Source organism: Camelus ferus, chromosome 4 (genome assembly GCF_009834535.1).
Source record: "Camelus ferus isolate YT-003-E chromosome 4, BCGSAC_Cfer_1.0, whole genome shotgun sequence".
Taxonomy (NCBI): Eukaryota; Metazoa; Chordata; class Mammalia; order Artiodactyla; family Camelidae; genus Camelus; species Camelus ferus.
This window is the reverse complement of record NC_045699.1, coordinates 40,150,863-40,168,386: the sequence shown is the minus strand read 5'-3', so window position 1 is coordinate 40,168,386 and position 17,524 is coordinate 40,150,863. Positions and strand designations below refer to the sequence as shown.

The window sequence follows — 17,524 nt, the reverse complement described above, 5'->3', positions numbered from 1 at the left end:
ATATAAAGTAAATAATGCTGGAGTTATAATCCTAGCATCTAGATATATAGAGAGCTCTATATCCAACAAACCAAGGATCCAGACTTAATGAGGACACATGAAACATTCACAAAAATAAATCATATATTCATTCAACAAATATTTATTGAGAGCCTACTGTGTTTAATCACTGTTCAAAACTCTACCAACAGCTCTCTCCATCTCACTCAGAGCAAAAGTTAAAATCCTTGTAATGGGTCACAAAGTTCTGCATGATTACCCTTTATCACTGTTAGGCCTTTCCCTCTCCAATAATATTGGCCTCTTTTGCTATCCTCAAACATGCCAAATATTCTTCCACTTTAGGGTACATCTACGCTGGCTGATCCTTTGTCTTTAATGCTCTTTCCCCAGATATTCACCCTCCTGAGGGGTCCAGCTCTTGGCTAAAAACCTATGTGTAATTTTTCAGACCACTGACAATTAGAAAGGCTTTATCTTTATCTGGCAGATTTCACAGGACAAAGCTGCCCTACCCGTACCAGACTAGGGGCACAGCCAGTGCACTGCATCTCATATGACCTTACAAATACCTGTGTGCTACCACAGGCACGTTCGTTCAGGGGCCGCTTCATCAGGGCCTTTGGCAGAGGCCTTCCTTGGGAACCTCTGCAAGGCCTCTTTATCAAGGGGGGCAGGGGGAACTTGAAGACGCTTTTTCTCTACTCTGACCTGCTGCTCAGTACTTTTCTACTCCTAACTGTTTCCACTTGTTTTCCTCCATCCTCCCGATCCATAAAACAGTAAGAGCTTTTTGTTCCCTTGACAGTGACACAACCCCACTGATCCACCTGACCCCTAACTAATGCTGTTTCATAGGAAAAACGGTACAGGAGGGCTTGGTGCTTTCTTCACTTCAGCCTCTTACTTACACTACTGCAGCAAGTGATTCAAGTCTTGACTTGTACTTTCACTTTGGCTTGCTGTCTTAATCAGCTATTCCTGCACCTGCCAGAGCAGCTCCAGCTCAGCCACGCTTTTGCCAAGTGTACCTCTCATATTTTCTCCAAGTTTGTTCAAATGCAACCTCAATGAGTCCTGACCACCTTATATAAAACTATAGTCCACCCCTTGCTCGTTAGAACTCTTAATACACGTTAGTCTGTTTTATTTCCTTTTCCCCCATCAGACTTGTCACCTTTCAACATGCTATATATTTTATTAATTGTATGGTATTACCAATTTAATGTTTCCCCACACTCCCATTGAAATGTAAACTACACAAGGACAGGGACTTGGGTTTTTGTTAAAAAATGCATCGCAAGGCACATAAGGAGTACACAATACATACTCGTTGAAAGAATAAATGAACAGGCAGATTTGAAAAAAGGTGGAACTTATGGAAATGAAAAATATAACTATTCAAATAAAAAAGTCAGCTGAAGGCTCAAGCTAATCCAGTAGTTTAGATACAGGAAAAGTGAAAATTTATGAAAAATATTTATGTAGAATTTATCCAGAATGCAGCAAAGAGGCAAAAAATATAAAACATAAAAAAGATATTACAATATATGAAGATAGAATATAAAGGTCTAGAACAAGTCTGGTTTAAGGCCCAGGAGGAGGAAATGGAAGAAAAGAGGAGAGGCAGTATTTAAAGAGAAAACAGCTGCAAATTTTACAGAAGGTGTGAAATAAATTACTCCACAGATTAGGAATAAAGCGTCTTAAGTAGGATGTATGAAAGAAAGCCACATGCAGACAAAAAGCACTGTGACTGCAGAACACCAAAGACAGAGAGAAAACTGTGAAGGCAGCTAGAGAAAAAGGAAAGATGATCTCTAAGTCATGGCAGAATTCTCAACAAAAATGGAAGCCAGAATAAAAGCTACAATGTTTTAAAAAAAATTAGAACTGATTATCAAGAAAAGTATCATAAAACAAAGATGATGACTAAAACTTTTATGGATAAACACAAACTGATGATATTTACCTCCAAATCAGCTCTAAAGTAAATTCTAAAGGATGTACATCAGGAATAATGATTCCAGAAGGATGGTTTCAAAGCAAAAAGGCACAATGAATAAAAACAGCAAACACTTCTTATAATCCTATCATATTTAGAATAATATTTCTTTGGAAATAAAATATTCTGTCAACCTCAGGCCATCTTTCAGAAAGCTCTTACCAGAGACCTAAGCACTAGATAGAGCAGAATCAAAATTTCATTCCTGAGTCAGTATTATCTTCTTAAAATATTTGGCTTAACTTACTCTATAAAGGCATTCCAACCAGTTTCCTGGAAAGAATAAATAATTGCCTTCTCTTTACTACATTTATACTTTATCCAGGCTTCTATGCTATATTTAACCCCACTTGGGTAGTGATTATTAAATGTCTATCTCTCTTAGCAAGCAATGCATTCCTAGACGACAAGGTTTGGTTTTTAACATTTAAACAGTTTATTTATTTGATTTATTCTGGCACAAATAAATACTCAAATGTCCATGGAACTGAAACAAAACTGAGAGGTAGGGGTGGAGAGTTAAAACATTATGTAGTGATTTCAGGTATCTAACTTCAAGGAAAAATTAAAATCAAGAGGTATATTTTTGAAATTCATCTACCCACCTGCTCCAAATCAACAGAGAGCCATTTATCACTTCCCTCTTCAGCCACTGATATCCGATATTTGCTTTTGTTTTCAATTAAAAAAAGAGGGGTAAATGTGACAATTCTGGTAATGTTAAAACTGCTAAGGTCTATAGTGACACCAACCTAAGGAAAAAATATTAACATTTCAAAAACTGTTATCATATCAGTCTTCTTATAAAAATTAAGTAGTCAAAAGAGTTAAATAAAACTTTCTTAATGAGCATAGAATGAACTCACTTGATATTCCATTTTCGGGCCTTTACATTTAACAGCTCCATGACTACCAACAGTATCAATTGAAAACTGATCTGACAATTCACTATCGGTTACCATAAGCTGAACCTAGAAACAAATATTTTAAATATATTAGAATTTAGGGACCTTTACAAATTCCCACCTAAGCTGAAACATTTTTTGCTTTTTAGCCTAAACTAATACCACATTGTTAATGCACTAAACCTTTCCCTATATTAAAGTCTAATCTTTTTAACCTCAAATATTTCACAAATGTTTATTCTACCTGTTTCATAATATTTTATTCTTCAGAACACTAAAAACTAAAAAGGAGTGATAAGTAGCTAAAGAAGCATGAAAGTTAAAAAAAATTTCACGTACCTTATTGTTATTAAAAAAGTGCTTTGGCTGAAAAGAAAAGAGAACTGGCTTTTTATAATCAGGTGGATGCTTTCGATGAATTCCATCTGCTTTGTACTGTAACATTCGACCAGTTTTATTGACCATCCAATAGGGACTATGAAATGCTATCACTGTCTGGCCAATATTATAAGTCACATGGATAGCAATATCTAAATCAGTCTTTTCTAGTTCTGTGACACAAGTAAAACTGATGAAACTAATATCTTGTTGATTAGGTTTTATATGATATACACTTTTCCAATCATGATTAAGATAGTCAAGTAATTTTAAATGCAGTCTGGCTTTATCTGACTGTACAGTACAAATCTGGGATGAGCGGCCTTCATGTAGAGTAAAAACTCTACTTTCAATCCCCTGTAATAAAAAAAAAAAAACACAGTAACTTTTTAATGTTTCAGAATAATATGCCAAAATATTCTATTTTATAATTCCAAATGCTATATAAAATGCTTTTGAAATATCTCCATTAGAAAAAGACTTATGTTCAAGTTCCAATTCTGTCAACTGTGTAAACTTGTATAAATTTTGAGATTTGAGTTATTATACTTGTAAAATGGTCTAAATGATCTACTTAAAAGGACTACTGTGAGTAAAATTAAATAACATAATGGGAAATTCCACTGGAACTAATGAAGATTATGAATACTATAAATAGTAAAACATAAAAAAAACTTATCCACTAGTAATTTTAGTTTTGAAAAATACAAATAATAAAAAATGTATGAGAAAATTTACAGTAATTCAAAATAAGCAATCCCTACTAACTCCTATTCTTGGTTTTTCACAATCCCTAATCACTCACTTCCAATCACTGTTTATACTGAATCCTACATAACTCTTAACACTTTTCATTTCTCTCCACTCACACTTCATTACCTTAGTTTATGTTACTCTGACTTCTCCCTTTAAGAGTCCCCTAATTGCTCTTATCCCTTTTAATGCCTTCTCCATATAATAGCTAAATGATCTAAAAACTGATCATATCCTTTGAAAACTAGCCAACAAGGTGATACCTAAAAGTATCAAATTAAAAGTTCTATGATAATGGAACATAGATAATATATCTTGGTATTTCATCTGTTTTTCCAGCATCTCTAACCTGGTTCCCTCTTGTTGTAACATACAAATCTCTTCATCTTAAGATTTTAAATTACTTAAAGCAAAAACAACGTTAAGTTATCAATACCTGACATGTTAATAATCCACAAAACAGAATAATATTGGTGGTGGTGCTAGCGAGGTAAATAAATGGTAACCATGTGTCTCTCAGGCACTGTGCTAAATCCTTCATATATATTATTTAATTTGATTTTCCCTCTATCCCAGTCATGCAAATTTTATTACTGTCCCCGTTTTATGGACTAGGACAAATGATTTAGAAAGCTATATAGCTTACCTAAAGACATAAAGCTAGTAAGTGACAGAACTAGGATTCAATCTCAAATCTATCTGAGAGCAAAGTATAAATTCTTAACAACTACGCTATCTGCCAAGAACACAAATATTCTTAAACCAAAGATGTGTTAGCTCCTCCATTCCTACCTGCCAAAAAATACTTAACAAAAAAGTGTAAACATAAAGTAAATCTCAATAATTAATAATTAATAGACTGCAATAAAACAAATAGACTACAATGAAGAATTACTTTCTTATATTTGATAAGCAATGGCAAATAGAGTATTTACTTAAAATCTTAAGATGAAGAGATTCCTGTCATAGCAACAGGAAGGAATCAGATGTAACATATTAAAACAAACAATATTTAAAATAAAAAACATCTGTATAGGGCACGAAATTCTTTTAGAAAAATAGCATGAGAATAATATAGTGTATCAGTTTTTTCCATATAAGTTTAGTACCATTATTTTAATACTAATTCTCATACTTGTTGAGAAGTCAGTATCCATCTTTTAAATATATTATGCATGAAATATACACACATGGAAAGATTAAAAAATATTTTATAACTGAAATGATATCTTCATCAGAAGTGCTACCTTCTGATAATGTGATTATAGACAATCTTAATTATCTCTATTTTCTATAGGACTTTTAAAATAGCATATCACATTTGTGCATATAATTTATATTCAACTTAGTAATCAGATTTTAAGGTAAAGCAGTGGAAAAAAATTTTTTTAAATCCTCTTTTTCACAACATGATTGAAACATTCTTTTTGCATTTCAAGAATATCTGTACTGTCTGTTCACCAGTACTATAAATTTCATTAGAATTTTAAAACACTGTTATTCTTCATAATTTTAAGTAACTAAAGCTACAAAGTCAAAGACAGGAAGGTACTAAAAAGATTCCAGAATACCTCTATGTAATAGGCAATTTTGTAAGGAAGAAGATTTCGGAGTAGGATAGGTGGCCACAAATGCATTATGTACGGTAAATCCCAACCATCTTCGGAATACACTGACACAGATGTCAAGTTATCTTTTTCTGGGACAATATTAATGATGAATGGCTTTTTAGAAGGGTTTATAGCTCTACATTTCTTCTTTAGAAAAGTGCCATCATTTTTCATAATTTCTTCAAAGTCAATTCCTTCACACATTTGATAGTCTTCATCTTCTGGCTTCAGAGAAAGGAGTGATCTACATAAAAGATTAAACAATACACTTTAGAATGTGCTTCAAAAAATTTAAAAATTTTCCTCTATGTGAAACTAACGCCAACAAACTCATCCAGATTATCAAGACATTTACTGAACCCATTATTCACCATTGAGAAGGTAAAACTGAAAAAGCACAAATGAGTAAAGACATTCTTTACTCTTAACGAGATCTCAATGAGGTGGGAAATACAGTGTTAAAAGGTAACTACTGCATGACCCAGATACCAAAAAATAGACATGCATGGCAGATGGAGGGCATGAGAGTGTGGTTAACTCTTTAGACTGGCTGCTAAGTGTTTTGCAGAAATGACAATTTTCTCAAAAAGGTTTCTTTCTGAAGAGATGAATTAGAGAAACACGCAAGGTTAAAGAAAAGGTTAAGAAATGAATGAAGAGAAAACATGAGAGAAAGATGATCAATGGCAAGAGGTTCTGAGTGAGAAGAGCTCATGGAGTGAATGGTCTTGAAACAGAACACCAAATGTTCTGAGAGAGAAGGAAGAAATAGATATTAAAGATGAAGATAAAATTTATATAAATGGGGACAAGAAAATGAGGGAGCAACTATCCCAATGTAAACTTAAACTACTGTTCAAATTTCACATTCCAACATGAACACTACACTCCAATCAAACCCTTATTCTTAATAGACCTGGACAAACCTTGTGCTTCATTCATGCCTCCTTATCTTTGTTCATGCAATTTCCTTCCACTCAAGATTGTCCTTCCCCACCCATCTCCACATTATTATATTTTAACTATAATTCATGTCTCTCTCTCAGGAGTCAATCATTAACCCCCTTTCTTTTCCACAGTTTTCTGCAACTACAAATCATTCTGTGATTTTCTATAACCTACTGTTTCCTACCTTCTGTATTTATTTATCAGTCTCTCAAGGGGAATAGCCAGGCCACTTCCTCTTGGTATCCTACAGCAGTGCCTTACACATACCAAAACACCTGATAAATCATTGTTAAATGAATTAAATTTAAAAATCAATATATTTAAATTCTACAGAGTGATACTCATTCGATAATTTAAAACCTTATGTCTTAAATATAAGAGTACCTGTATCTAAGCATTGGATTAGAAGGATATTTAATATGAAATCCAAGCTGGTTAGTCACTAGTGATTCTAATCAAGACTGATTAACTCTCATGTAACAAATAAATACTTAGCCTTGAACAAAAAAGTGTAGATACTTTGATGGCCTAATTTTTCTATGGACAGAGTTACAAAACATACAGCAATAGTTTAATAAAAATAAAGCAGAATACCACTAACTTTAATTATCCAAAAACAAAATGGATTTCAAGTTCCTCAGAGAAATTTCAAGACATATCTTACATGTCACTTTTACTCTAGTCTTATATAACCCACCCCAAATCCTGTCTAGAACATATACTATAAACAACTATTTTGTGGTTGTTCTCTCAAAAGTGTAATTCTTTCCCTCAGCAAGTTTGAACTAAGGAATAAAACTCATTAGGGTTAGAAGGTCTACTATCTGAAAACATGAGCCTAAAACTGCTAGGTTTCCTTCTTAGCATTCGGGGCCCAACTTGAATTCCTAGGTATGGGTCAGAATAAACAGAGGTAAGAGATATTTAAGCACTGCTTGTAGTTTTGGCTCTGTCCTTCTGAAGCATAGGTCTAAAATGTCCAGGTCTAGTGTGTATTCTAAAATGGTACTTAACAGACTATAATGCTTATTCTGAGGAAGTTTTTATTCTCCATTAGAGTTCAATATCCCTAAAAGAGATTACTTTCAATTCCAGATTAAGTATCCCGAATGATAATACTTGTTTGTTTGTTTTATTAAGCCTGTAATTATGAGACTAGTCCATCATTATTGTTACAATTTTAATAATCCTTTCTTAATAAATATTTACATCAAGTTTAATCTAATTGCTTTAGATATTTAAGGCTGATGTGCTCTACAGCTGACCCTTGAACAACACAGGTTTGAACTGTGTTGGTCCACTCATAAGCAGATTAACAAATACAGTACTTGATGATTAGCAGTTAGTTAAATCCATGGATGTGGACACGGAGGTATGGAGGACTGACTATGTGATCTGAGCATCTGAGGATTTTCGTATCATCAGTGGATCCTGGAAACAATCCTCTTTGGATACTGAGGGACAGGTGAATGTGGACTTTTGATTGTGTGGGGGTCAGCCCTCTAAACCACATGCTGTTCAAGGATCAACTGCGTATCTCTGTTTACATTACAATTCTATCAATGAACAATTAATAAATACGCAGACACAGAGATAAAATATTTTACATCTTCTAAACAAATTTCAAAAAAAATTGTATCATAAAACCCTTGAAAAGTAAAAATCACTTCATAATAGTATAAATCCAGAAGTCACCAATCACGCTCAATTAGACATTATTTTAAAAATCCTAAATACATATGATTACAGCTATAATAGTTATATTGCAAACATGTAATTTATATTTACTAGTAAAAACATAATTTATGATATAAATTAAATACATTAAATTAAATAATTCTTTAAAAAAATCTTCAGAGTGCTGAACCTTAATAAGTTATGTGAGATACTAACAAGACAAATTTGATTTCACTTAATGTTAGATATCACTACCAAGTCAGAAACTAAAAAGTCTATATAAGAGATCTGAGAGCAAACAAAGAAGATGAAGAAAAAAAAAATCACCGGTAGGACGCTAATGGTATGTTAAATTCATTTCCAGGTGAAGCCGTTCCCAGTAAGGCGTCCCCTCCATAAACATAAAGTGGTATTGAAAAATGATTTCTAATCTGGAAAAGAAAAATAACATTTAGTATCATCAGTCTAAGAATCTAAAGACATTTAAAAAACAATCCACTTAAATATCTCAACATAGGAATTATCAGGCGGTATTTATCTTCCTCATACAAATTAGAAAAAAACCCCAAAACATGCAATTACCTATGCCAAAAAAATACAAGGAAAGTTTCCACAGTTTTATAGAAAAGGACGCTCCAAAACAAAACTTTAAAAATCCTAGAAGAAAATAAGATATCTTCCTGACCTTGATATAAGGAATAATTTCCCCTTTAGACAAAAACAGTAGAAAAAATTTCATAAAAAATATTACACCAAAATTTTAAATGTCTGTATGATAAAAGTGAAAAACAAGCCACAGGCTGGGAAATGTCTACCTTTTTGTATCACTGTTGTATGCTACCCACTGGATGAAAAGCGACAGTATCTCATCCAATGAATAGCACACAACACTGATATAATAGAATAACATTTTTTTGATTAACATCCATTATAGATAAACCTCCACTTGTAATTATCTTTGGGATGGATAAAAACAATTTGGTTAGTAAAACCATTTTCTTGTATTATTTCCATATCTTACTGAAATATATTTTCAAAATCATGCCAAAATACAAATCATGCTGAGAACTAAGAATTGATAAATGTATAATCTTAACCATATTTTTATTTCTAGATAAACTGCTCTACTTCTTTGAAAGAAGAGTATATTTTCATTTCTATAAAGTACCTACAAGAAGTTTAAAATTAACATTAAACTAATAAAATTTAAAAATAATCAACCATAATGGGAGCAGCTCAACAGTCATCTTTTAATACAGTTCATTGTAAATCAAAAATTAAACACAAGAATTTCTGTTTTCATCCCTGATGGAATAATATAGACCAGATGTACCTCCGAGTTGAAACAACCAAAACACAGGGGAAAAACACACATTAAGCAATAGTTCTCAGACATTGGTCAAAAGGCAGCACTGAAAAGAAAGAAAAAAACCCCACTAATGTAAGTCCTAAGATTGTCACCCTCTCTTACTTCCGAGAAAGTTTCTAGATTACTGTGTGGAGAAGTCAAATGGAGCCTAGTTTGCCTGAGCTGAAGAGACATATATGAGAATTTGGGAAAGCCAATGAGGCTTAATCTCACAGCACATTGTATGAGAGAGGAGAGAGCTGCATGGAGAGGCAAGAGTTGCAGAGCAGGAATTCCTGAGATTTTAAGAGTGTCCCCTGTTCCCAAGACTTCAGTTCTGTGGTGACTGGCACATGCTTGTGAGTATACTATCTAAGCCTCAGTAAAGATCCACCTAAAAGGGACAGGCAAAACAATCTCTGGTGCTGCCACACTTTCTCACTAACCAAAGTGGTAAAACCTTGTTTAGTACAAAGGGTATTGGTTACAGTGCTTTACTAGTGGAGCTAAATTAGTCCCAGACTACAGGCTGCTTGAAGTTCACCTAAAAAGTTCTAAAACAAGCACTGAGAGGATCACTTTCCAACTATCATAACTGTGTTGGAGAATTATGTTCAAGAACATATAAAGGTGTTTGCTTCAGCAGCACATATACTAAAACTGGAATGATACAGAGAAGATTAGCATGGCCCCTGTGCAAGGATGACACACAAATTTGTGGAGTATTCCATATTTCTTGTATATGTATGACTGAAACATTATGTTATACACCATAAATTGACACAACATTGTAAACTGACTATACTTCAATTAAAATAAAAAGAATATATAAAGGAATATAAATATATATAAAATAGCCAACAAGGTAAAATTCACAATTTTTGACATCCAGTAAAAAATTACTAGACACGTTAAAAGAATTTTAAAATGATCCATAAAAAGTGAAAATGAATAAAGTGAAACAAATCAGAAATGATACACATGATAGAATTAGTAGACAAGGATATTAAAACATTTATATAACTATATTCAATATGTTCAAAAGTTAGGGGAAAGATGAGTATACATAAAAAGACATGGGAAATATAAATAAAAATGCAAACTGAATTTAACATAAAGATACACTGGATGAGATTAAGAGCAGATTAGACATTGAAAAGTGAATCTAAAGATGTAATAGAAACTATCAAAACAGAAACACAAGAATTGGGGGGAAGCTGAAAGAAAAAGTGAACAGAGTATTAGTGGGCATAAGTTTAAACACTCAAACATATATATCTAACTGTGGTCCCTGAAGAAGAGAAGAGGGGGGAAGACAAAAGGAATATTTGAAGAAATGATGGCAAAATTTTTTTCGAAAGTTGATGGAAACTATAAATCCATAGATTCAAGAGCTTAATAAATCCAAGTATAAGAAATATGAAATAAACTAGACTAGGATTCATTCCAATCAAATTGCTTAAAACCAGTAATAAATGGGAAAAAATCTTAAAAGTATAAAAAAATAAAATCACACATTTCATAAAAAAGCAAAGATAAGAATAACAGCAGACTCTGGTAATACAGTCAACAGTGAACAACATCCTAGAAGAATGGAAAAAAATAATGGTCGATCTAAATCGCTATGCCCACTGAAAGTAACTTAAAAGTGAAAAAAAAGAAAAAACAGTTCATTGCCAAATTTCATAAAAGACATAAAATTACTAGAAAAGCTCACCTAAGAAGTGCCAGACAATATAAATAGCCCTTAAAGTGAAACTGTGGTTGAAAACATTTACACAAGAAAAACATTATAAGAAACTCTATACCAACGCCTCTCATGAACATTAATGCAATAATTCTAAACATGAATTTAGCAAATCAGTCCAACACAATAATACATTAAAAGGTTAATACTTCATGACCAAACGAGATTCATCCTAGAAATGCAAGGTTGATTTAATATTAAAAATCAATATTATTTAATATTAATAATTAAAATCAATGTAATTCATCATATTAGAAATTTTTTAAAGATCCTCTCAATAAACACAAAAAATAATTTGACAAAATCCAACATTCATTCCTGATAAGAACTCTCAACAAACTAGGAACTGAAGGGGTCATGTACAAAAAAACTACAACTCAAAACATACTTAATGGTGAAAGAGGAAAACACTGTTCTCCTAAGACTGAGAACAAGACAAAAACATCTGCTTTCACAATTTCTATTCAAATTGTACTGGAGGTTCTAGTCAGTGCAACAAGCAAGAAAAAATAAAATAAGATGATGAACACTAAGACTGGAAAATAAGTAAAAACTGTTTTTGTCTGCAGACATACCTATAAAGAAGTTACTAGAACTAATACGCACATCTAGTAAGGTTGCATAACACATGTAAATATAAATACCAAATGTACTTCTACAAGCAATAAAAAAAATCAAAAATTAATATGAAAAATGCCCATTTTAACAAAATTTTTAAATAAAAATTGAAAACCTGAGTCTAAAATTTAAATGGAAGTGGAAAGACTTAGGCTAACTAAAACAACTTTGAAAAAGAACTAAGTGGGACAACTTGTACTACCTCATTGCAAGATTCAAGATAAAGTAATAATCAAGACAGTATGGTATTGGCATAAACAGATTAGAGACCTCAGCATAAACACACAGAAATATGGCCAATTTATTTTTGACAGAAGTGTCAAGGCAATTTAATGGAAAAAGGATAATCGTGTTTGGAACAAATGAATAGCCAAGTGGAAAAAAATGAACCTCAAACCTTATCTCACATTATATACAAAAAAATCATTCAAAACGGTATGTGCTAGTGTATGTATAGGATAGATTACTACTCAACAGCAAGATGTAACAACATTAACACAAACAAGCTGAGACATAAAAAATTATGTTGAGTGAAGAAGCCAGACTCCATTCCCTACTTCATTCCATTTATATAAAATGCTGTATTGTGTATCTAACGTATGAGAATATATCAGTGGATGCATGGAAATGGAGTAGGGGGTAGGGAAACTTTTTGGGGTGTTAAGTTTGTTTATTACCTTGATTGTGATGAAGGTTTCAGACGTGTAATTTTGTCAAAATTCATCAACTATAAATATATGTAGCTTATGTACATCAATTTAACCTCAATAAAGCTATACAAAATTTCTCTCACTGTATTCTCTAATTAAAACAAAAGGATAAATACATACTACAAAGACCTAAAACAAAATGTTGAGTTTTTTAACAAAATAATATTCCAAAAAATTTATAAAATATTCCTATAAAAATTATGAGTGTATTCAACAAAATTCTATAACTGCTCATATTAGAGTAGTATAATTACCAATAATGATTATTCTTTTTGATATTAGCTATATTTTTATTACAGTCTATATTCTTTTGGTAGTAATTTGCTTTAATTTTTTTTCTTAGCACACAAATATGCAAAATATCCACACAAATATCACAAAAAACTGAATCATTCCATACCTGCACAGGGGAGCGAATTGTTACCTTCTTACTTCCTTCCACTGCATCAATTTGACAAACAATAGATCTTTCAACTCCAGACTCTCTGTGTCTTACAGTGTACAGTCGTCGTCCCACTTTTGTTAAAGGGATTTTATCAGCAGTAGAGTGGTTAGCAGGTGCTAAATTAAATATATATGTTTGAATGTTTTTATTAGAAATTATCATACATTAATTTTAAGTAGACATTATAAGCCAGCAACATCAAATGATTTCTTAAACTTATGAATAATTATCACTGATACCTATACAAAGAATCCATAATACATTTCTACATCATTTATCTAAAACCTTCAAAGCATTTTACCAAAGTTTTTAATTGAAAAAAAATCTCATTTGGTAGCTTAACCTAAGACAACAGCATAACCTTTTAAAAATAACTGAATGATGAGAGAAATTATTAGAAATTACAAGAACATTGACCTCTGGTTTGCTTTCATAATAACCAGAGCCTAATATATCCAGGCAGTCAATTACCAAGTAGCTGCAATTTTTTAGTTTTAAATTTTTCTAACAATCTGTGACACTCTGTGATAGCTAAGATTTGATTAAAATTTTATACAGTTTTTCTAATATACACACATATATTGTATTGGGAGGGTGAATTATATATTTTTATAACACTCCCCCCCCCCAGCAGAATCCCATGAAAATGTTAGTTTAAAAACAAACAAGAGTAACTGATGAGAAAAAGTCACTGACAATGCTGGGACAACACCTGAAACCTAGCCACCGCTATGAATCATTTCCTGACTAGGAAAAAGTACTAGCTATCAGTTTTAGTACCCTTCCAAGTCCAACTTTTGAAACCCTCTCCCTTCTGATAGGGACTGAATAGTCAGGGCAAGGCAGGCAGGGGAATGAGGAATTCAAAACAAAGAAATCAAAAAGACCTTGAAGAAGACCGATTAACCCGATATTCTGGTGCCCTGGTTTACACCCTACTTTCCTTTTCCTTCCTATGTACAAACGAGGGATTTCTAGATATGAGTGAGTATGCACACTTGCAAGCTGGAAAAATTCCATGGTGGGGGGCATGAAAAAGCCCTTACTGCTACCTGCAGATACAGCCCCTCCACTGCCCACAGGGGTCCTGTCCCTCTTCTGTCTCTTCAACTAATAAAAACTTGCAGTGTGCAGTGACTCTAAAGTCTCCTTTAAGTTCTTTCGCTGAGAACCATGGGTCACTGACCTCTTACCCATAACACCTTCCATAACTACTTAAATGTCAAAGAGTGTCAGAAAGTGGTATGGGACTGTTTAATATTTAACTTCACAATGAGTACATACTATGATAATTTTAAAATGTATTTACTTTCATCTCTCATGAAAATGAAAAACTTCTGAGACACATAAAGGACAAAGGAAAAAACTTCTACCTCAATAGGTAGAACATAAAAAACATTTACAAACTCAAAAACCATTACCTTGTGCCACTTCATGAATTCAAACCTTATTCTGAATTTATTCAGTTGCAAAACTGGTGGAATTCTACTGAGTTATACTAAAAGTCATTAAAACCACCACCAATAGCTATAGTCTGTAAAAGCTAACTGAGGATGACACTTAATACTTTTCGTCTCCAAAACATAAAGCAGTAAATTAACATGCTCTAAATAAAGCAGTGGATAAAGAAAGTCAGAGTTTGAAACACGAAGATATAGTAAGAGCAACAAACACCCTGCGAAGGAAATAATAATAAAATTCACAACATATTAGGAAGGAGAGGAAGGCAATTTATCACTTACTAAGAAGAATGAAGAAGAGTTTGCTGCTTAGGCTCGTCATTGCATTGAAATGATCATTGTCTTTAGTTCGGACATAATCCATACTTAAACTCTCCTCGCTTTTCAACACGTATGATTTTGCCATAGGTACGCTGAGTACGCTAAAAGATTCACTTGGCGAAACAGAGATATTAAGTCCAAGAGAGTTTAAAATCATAAATGGTGCTAGATCCCTTATGAAGACAGCTGAAGATCGAGTGGCAGCTTCCGTAAATGCCTAATAAGGAGGAGTTACCATAAATAAAATAAAATAAAATGTGGAAAATTAATTGACCTGCAGAACACTAATGGATATATGAAAAATAACTAAGTTAATAAAAAACTCCACTGACTTTTCAATAGAAGAAAAGAGTAACTCAGACTAGTATAAAGTTTCTTTTCTTACCTTGACTAAGTTATTTAACATTACAAGGCCACATTTGGATAATGTAATGTTTAGTTGGTCTTTTGAATGGATAGTGATGACAGTTTTATATTCTGGCACCTTATAATTTTCTTCTTCAGTACCTGACTCAACAATGGCCTTTTTGGCTTTCTTTTTCATCTAAAATAATAAATAATAGAAATATGAGGAAAATTTCTTCTTAGGAGCACAACGTAACTCATTTTGCAAAGGGAAAATGAAAACTAGACAAATTCCAATAACATTACAGACAGCAATAAATTTTATCAGTTCCACTGCCTTACTGGAATTACCTGAACATCAGTCAACTAAGGTCATATTGGACAGGAGCAGTATTAGAAGAAAAATTCTCCTCCCCAGTTACACTAAAATGGCAGGCACAATTTAGATGGGGGGAAAAAAACCCTAAAATCACCAAACTCATGTGGCATCTGAATGAAAATGAGAAGTACCTACTTCATATCACATGGAAATTCAGAGCAAAAAAGTCATTTAGTCTATTGCTTATGCCATAAATAAAGAACAGAAACCTAGGGACTTAAAAAGTCCAACAACAGTTGCAGAACAGTGCTAACAGGAACATGGCCTTATGTGAATCAATACCACGTGACTCTTCTTAGGATTCACAGATCCACTGCCTATGTATATTCTGACCTAACAACCACCAAAGTTCCTTTATCCACATCCTTTATCTCAATTATGTGGAAAATCAAATGTACTGGCCCAGTACAAAATGCTGGATGTGCCAAGCTAGTCAGTCACCTTCGTTGTTCCTTTAACTGGCTTTAAACCAGGGAAAATGTGTGTGCATACTGACTGAATTATTATTAGGGAGGAGACACGCTAATAATTCTGCAGTCTCTTGCTTCAGAAGCACAATTTCATCCAACCAAAGGTTCTGATTTGTATGATTACATAAATTCACACCATATTTCAAACAAACAATATATTTTCTTCTATACATACACCCTTCAGAGAGCAAAGAAAACTCGGGACAGACAACAACCTACAAGGAAGTGCTAGAGCCACTTTAACCCTGGTGGTTACGCGTGGGACTCTGGAGCCGGTGCTGCATCCCACCTCTTCCAGCTTGAAGGTACTATTACTTTATGGAAGTCCTTCAACTTCCATAGTTTTAGTCCCACCACATGTTAAAACGGAGCTTAAAACTGTATCTTTTCCAGAAGGGTTTGTTGTAAGGGTTAAAGTAAAAGTAAATTATTTAGAACAGTATATAATAAATGTTTACATGATTATTTGTACAGGAGGAGCACAGGAGGCATTGGCCTGGGTTTGAAAATAATACTCAGAGGTCAAACAAGGAAGCATGTGGAAAGCCTTATAATGAGATAATTGAACTCTGTTGTGATGAAAATTAAAGTGTGTGTGGTATGGACACCCTCAACACTTGAAAAATATTTTCAAACTCCAAAATTACCTTGATTCCAAGATTCCATGGTCTAAAATCCTCAGTCTGATCAATTTCTAAGGGTTCAAGCAAAGGCTCCCATACACCAAACATTTCATTGTAATAATGTACCTAGAGAGAGGATTTTTAATTTTTTAAATAAGGCATTCTGGTATTTTCTAAAATAATCTTCCGTGCTGTTTCCTACCACCATTCCTTTTGGCTGTACTATTTCTTCTTTGTATGAAAACCGTCTACATGCCATTCGTTAGTTTCCTACACATACTTCCTCAGTGCTTTCCTTACATGGCTATCCTCGAGGTCTAGTCTTCACAATTTAATCCAGACAAAACTTTCTTTTAAGTATCTTTCTTTGACTTTCAGGCTGGGCTTAACATCAAAAATCGTGTTCATCTATGAAACACTACTGACAATTTTTAAACTGTCTACCTCCACTTACTTTTTGAAAGCCCCTGAAGGCAAGTAACATATGATTCAATGAGTGGTTTACTCATTTGAATTCTCTGAACTTCTTGGACATCCTAGATCAAATCCTCTGCAAAATACAATTTTAGCCAAAATTTGAAAACTTGAAATCTAGTCTGTCAGTTCTACCTCTATTATAGTATATAACTTTGTATCAACTCAAATATTACAGCAGTTTATGAATTTTCATAATTATTAAGGTTGAATATCAGAGTAGTTTCCACTAGACATAAACTCAGTAATTTAAAGCAAAATATCTCTGGGGTGATTCCATGTAGATAAATTCTAAAGCAAAATATATG

At 33.0% G+C, this 17,524-nt stretch overlaps 1 protein-coding gene and 1 non-coding gene across 5 annotated transcripts in view; one reads left to right on the top strand and one right to left on the bottom strand.

Moving 5' to 3' along the window:
* The window catches only part of VPS13A (vacuolar protein sorting 13 homolog A), a 201,661-nt gene that overhangs the window by 60,315 nt on the left and 123,822 nt on the right, over nt 1-17,524 (bottom strand). For all 4 annotated transcript variants that reach the window (XR_004319289.1, XM_032477879.1, XM_032477880.1 and 1 more), the window contains exons 42-50: nt 16,767-16,868; nt 15,311-15,469; nt 14,887-15,142; nt 13,100-13,260; nt 8,604-8,707; nt 5,613-5,895; nt 3,250-3,645; nt 2,872-2,976; nt 2,611-2,757 (exon numbers count right to left, since the gene is read on the bottom strand). Coding sequence is in view for 3 of the 4 variants with exons in the window: in XM_032477879.1 (XP_032333770.1) it covers nt 2,611-2,757; nt 2,872-2,976; nt 3,250-3,645; nt 5,613-5,895; nt 8,604-8,707; nt 13,100-13,260; nt 14,887-15,142; nt 15,311-15,469; nt 16,767-16,868 (1,713 nt within the window). In the remaining variant the exon portion in view is untranslated. The remainder of the gene's footprint in view (nt 1-2,610; nt 2,758-2,871; nt 2,977-3,249; nt 3,646-5,612; nt 5,896-8,603; nt 8,708-13,099; nt 13,261-14,886; nt 15,143-15,310; nt 15,470-16,766; nt 16,869-17,524) is intronic.
* LOC116663416 lies at nt 10,255-10,361 on the top strand. The gene has a single exon (XR_004319668.1). It is a non-coding gene; the product is annotated as a U6 spliceosomal RNA (small nuclear RNA).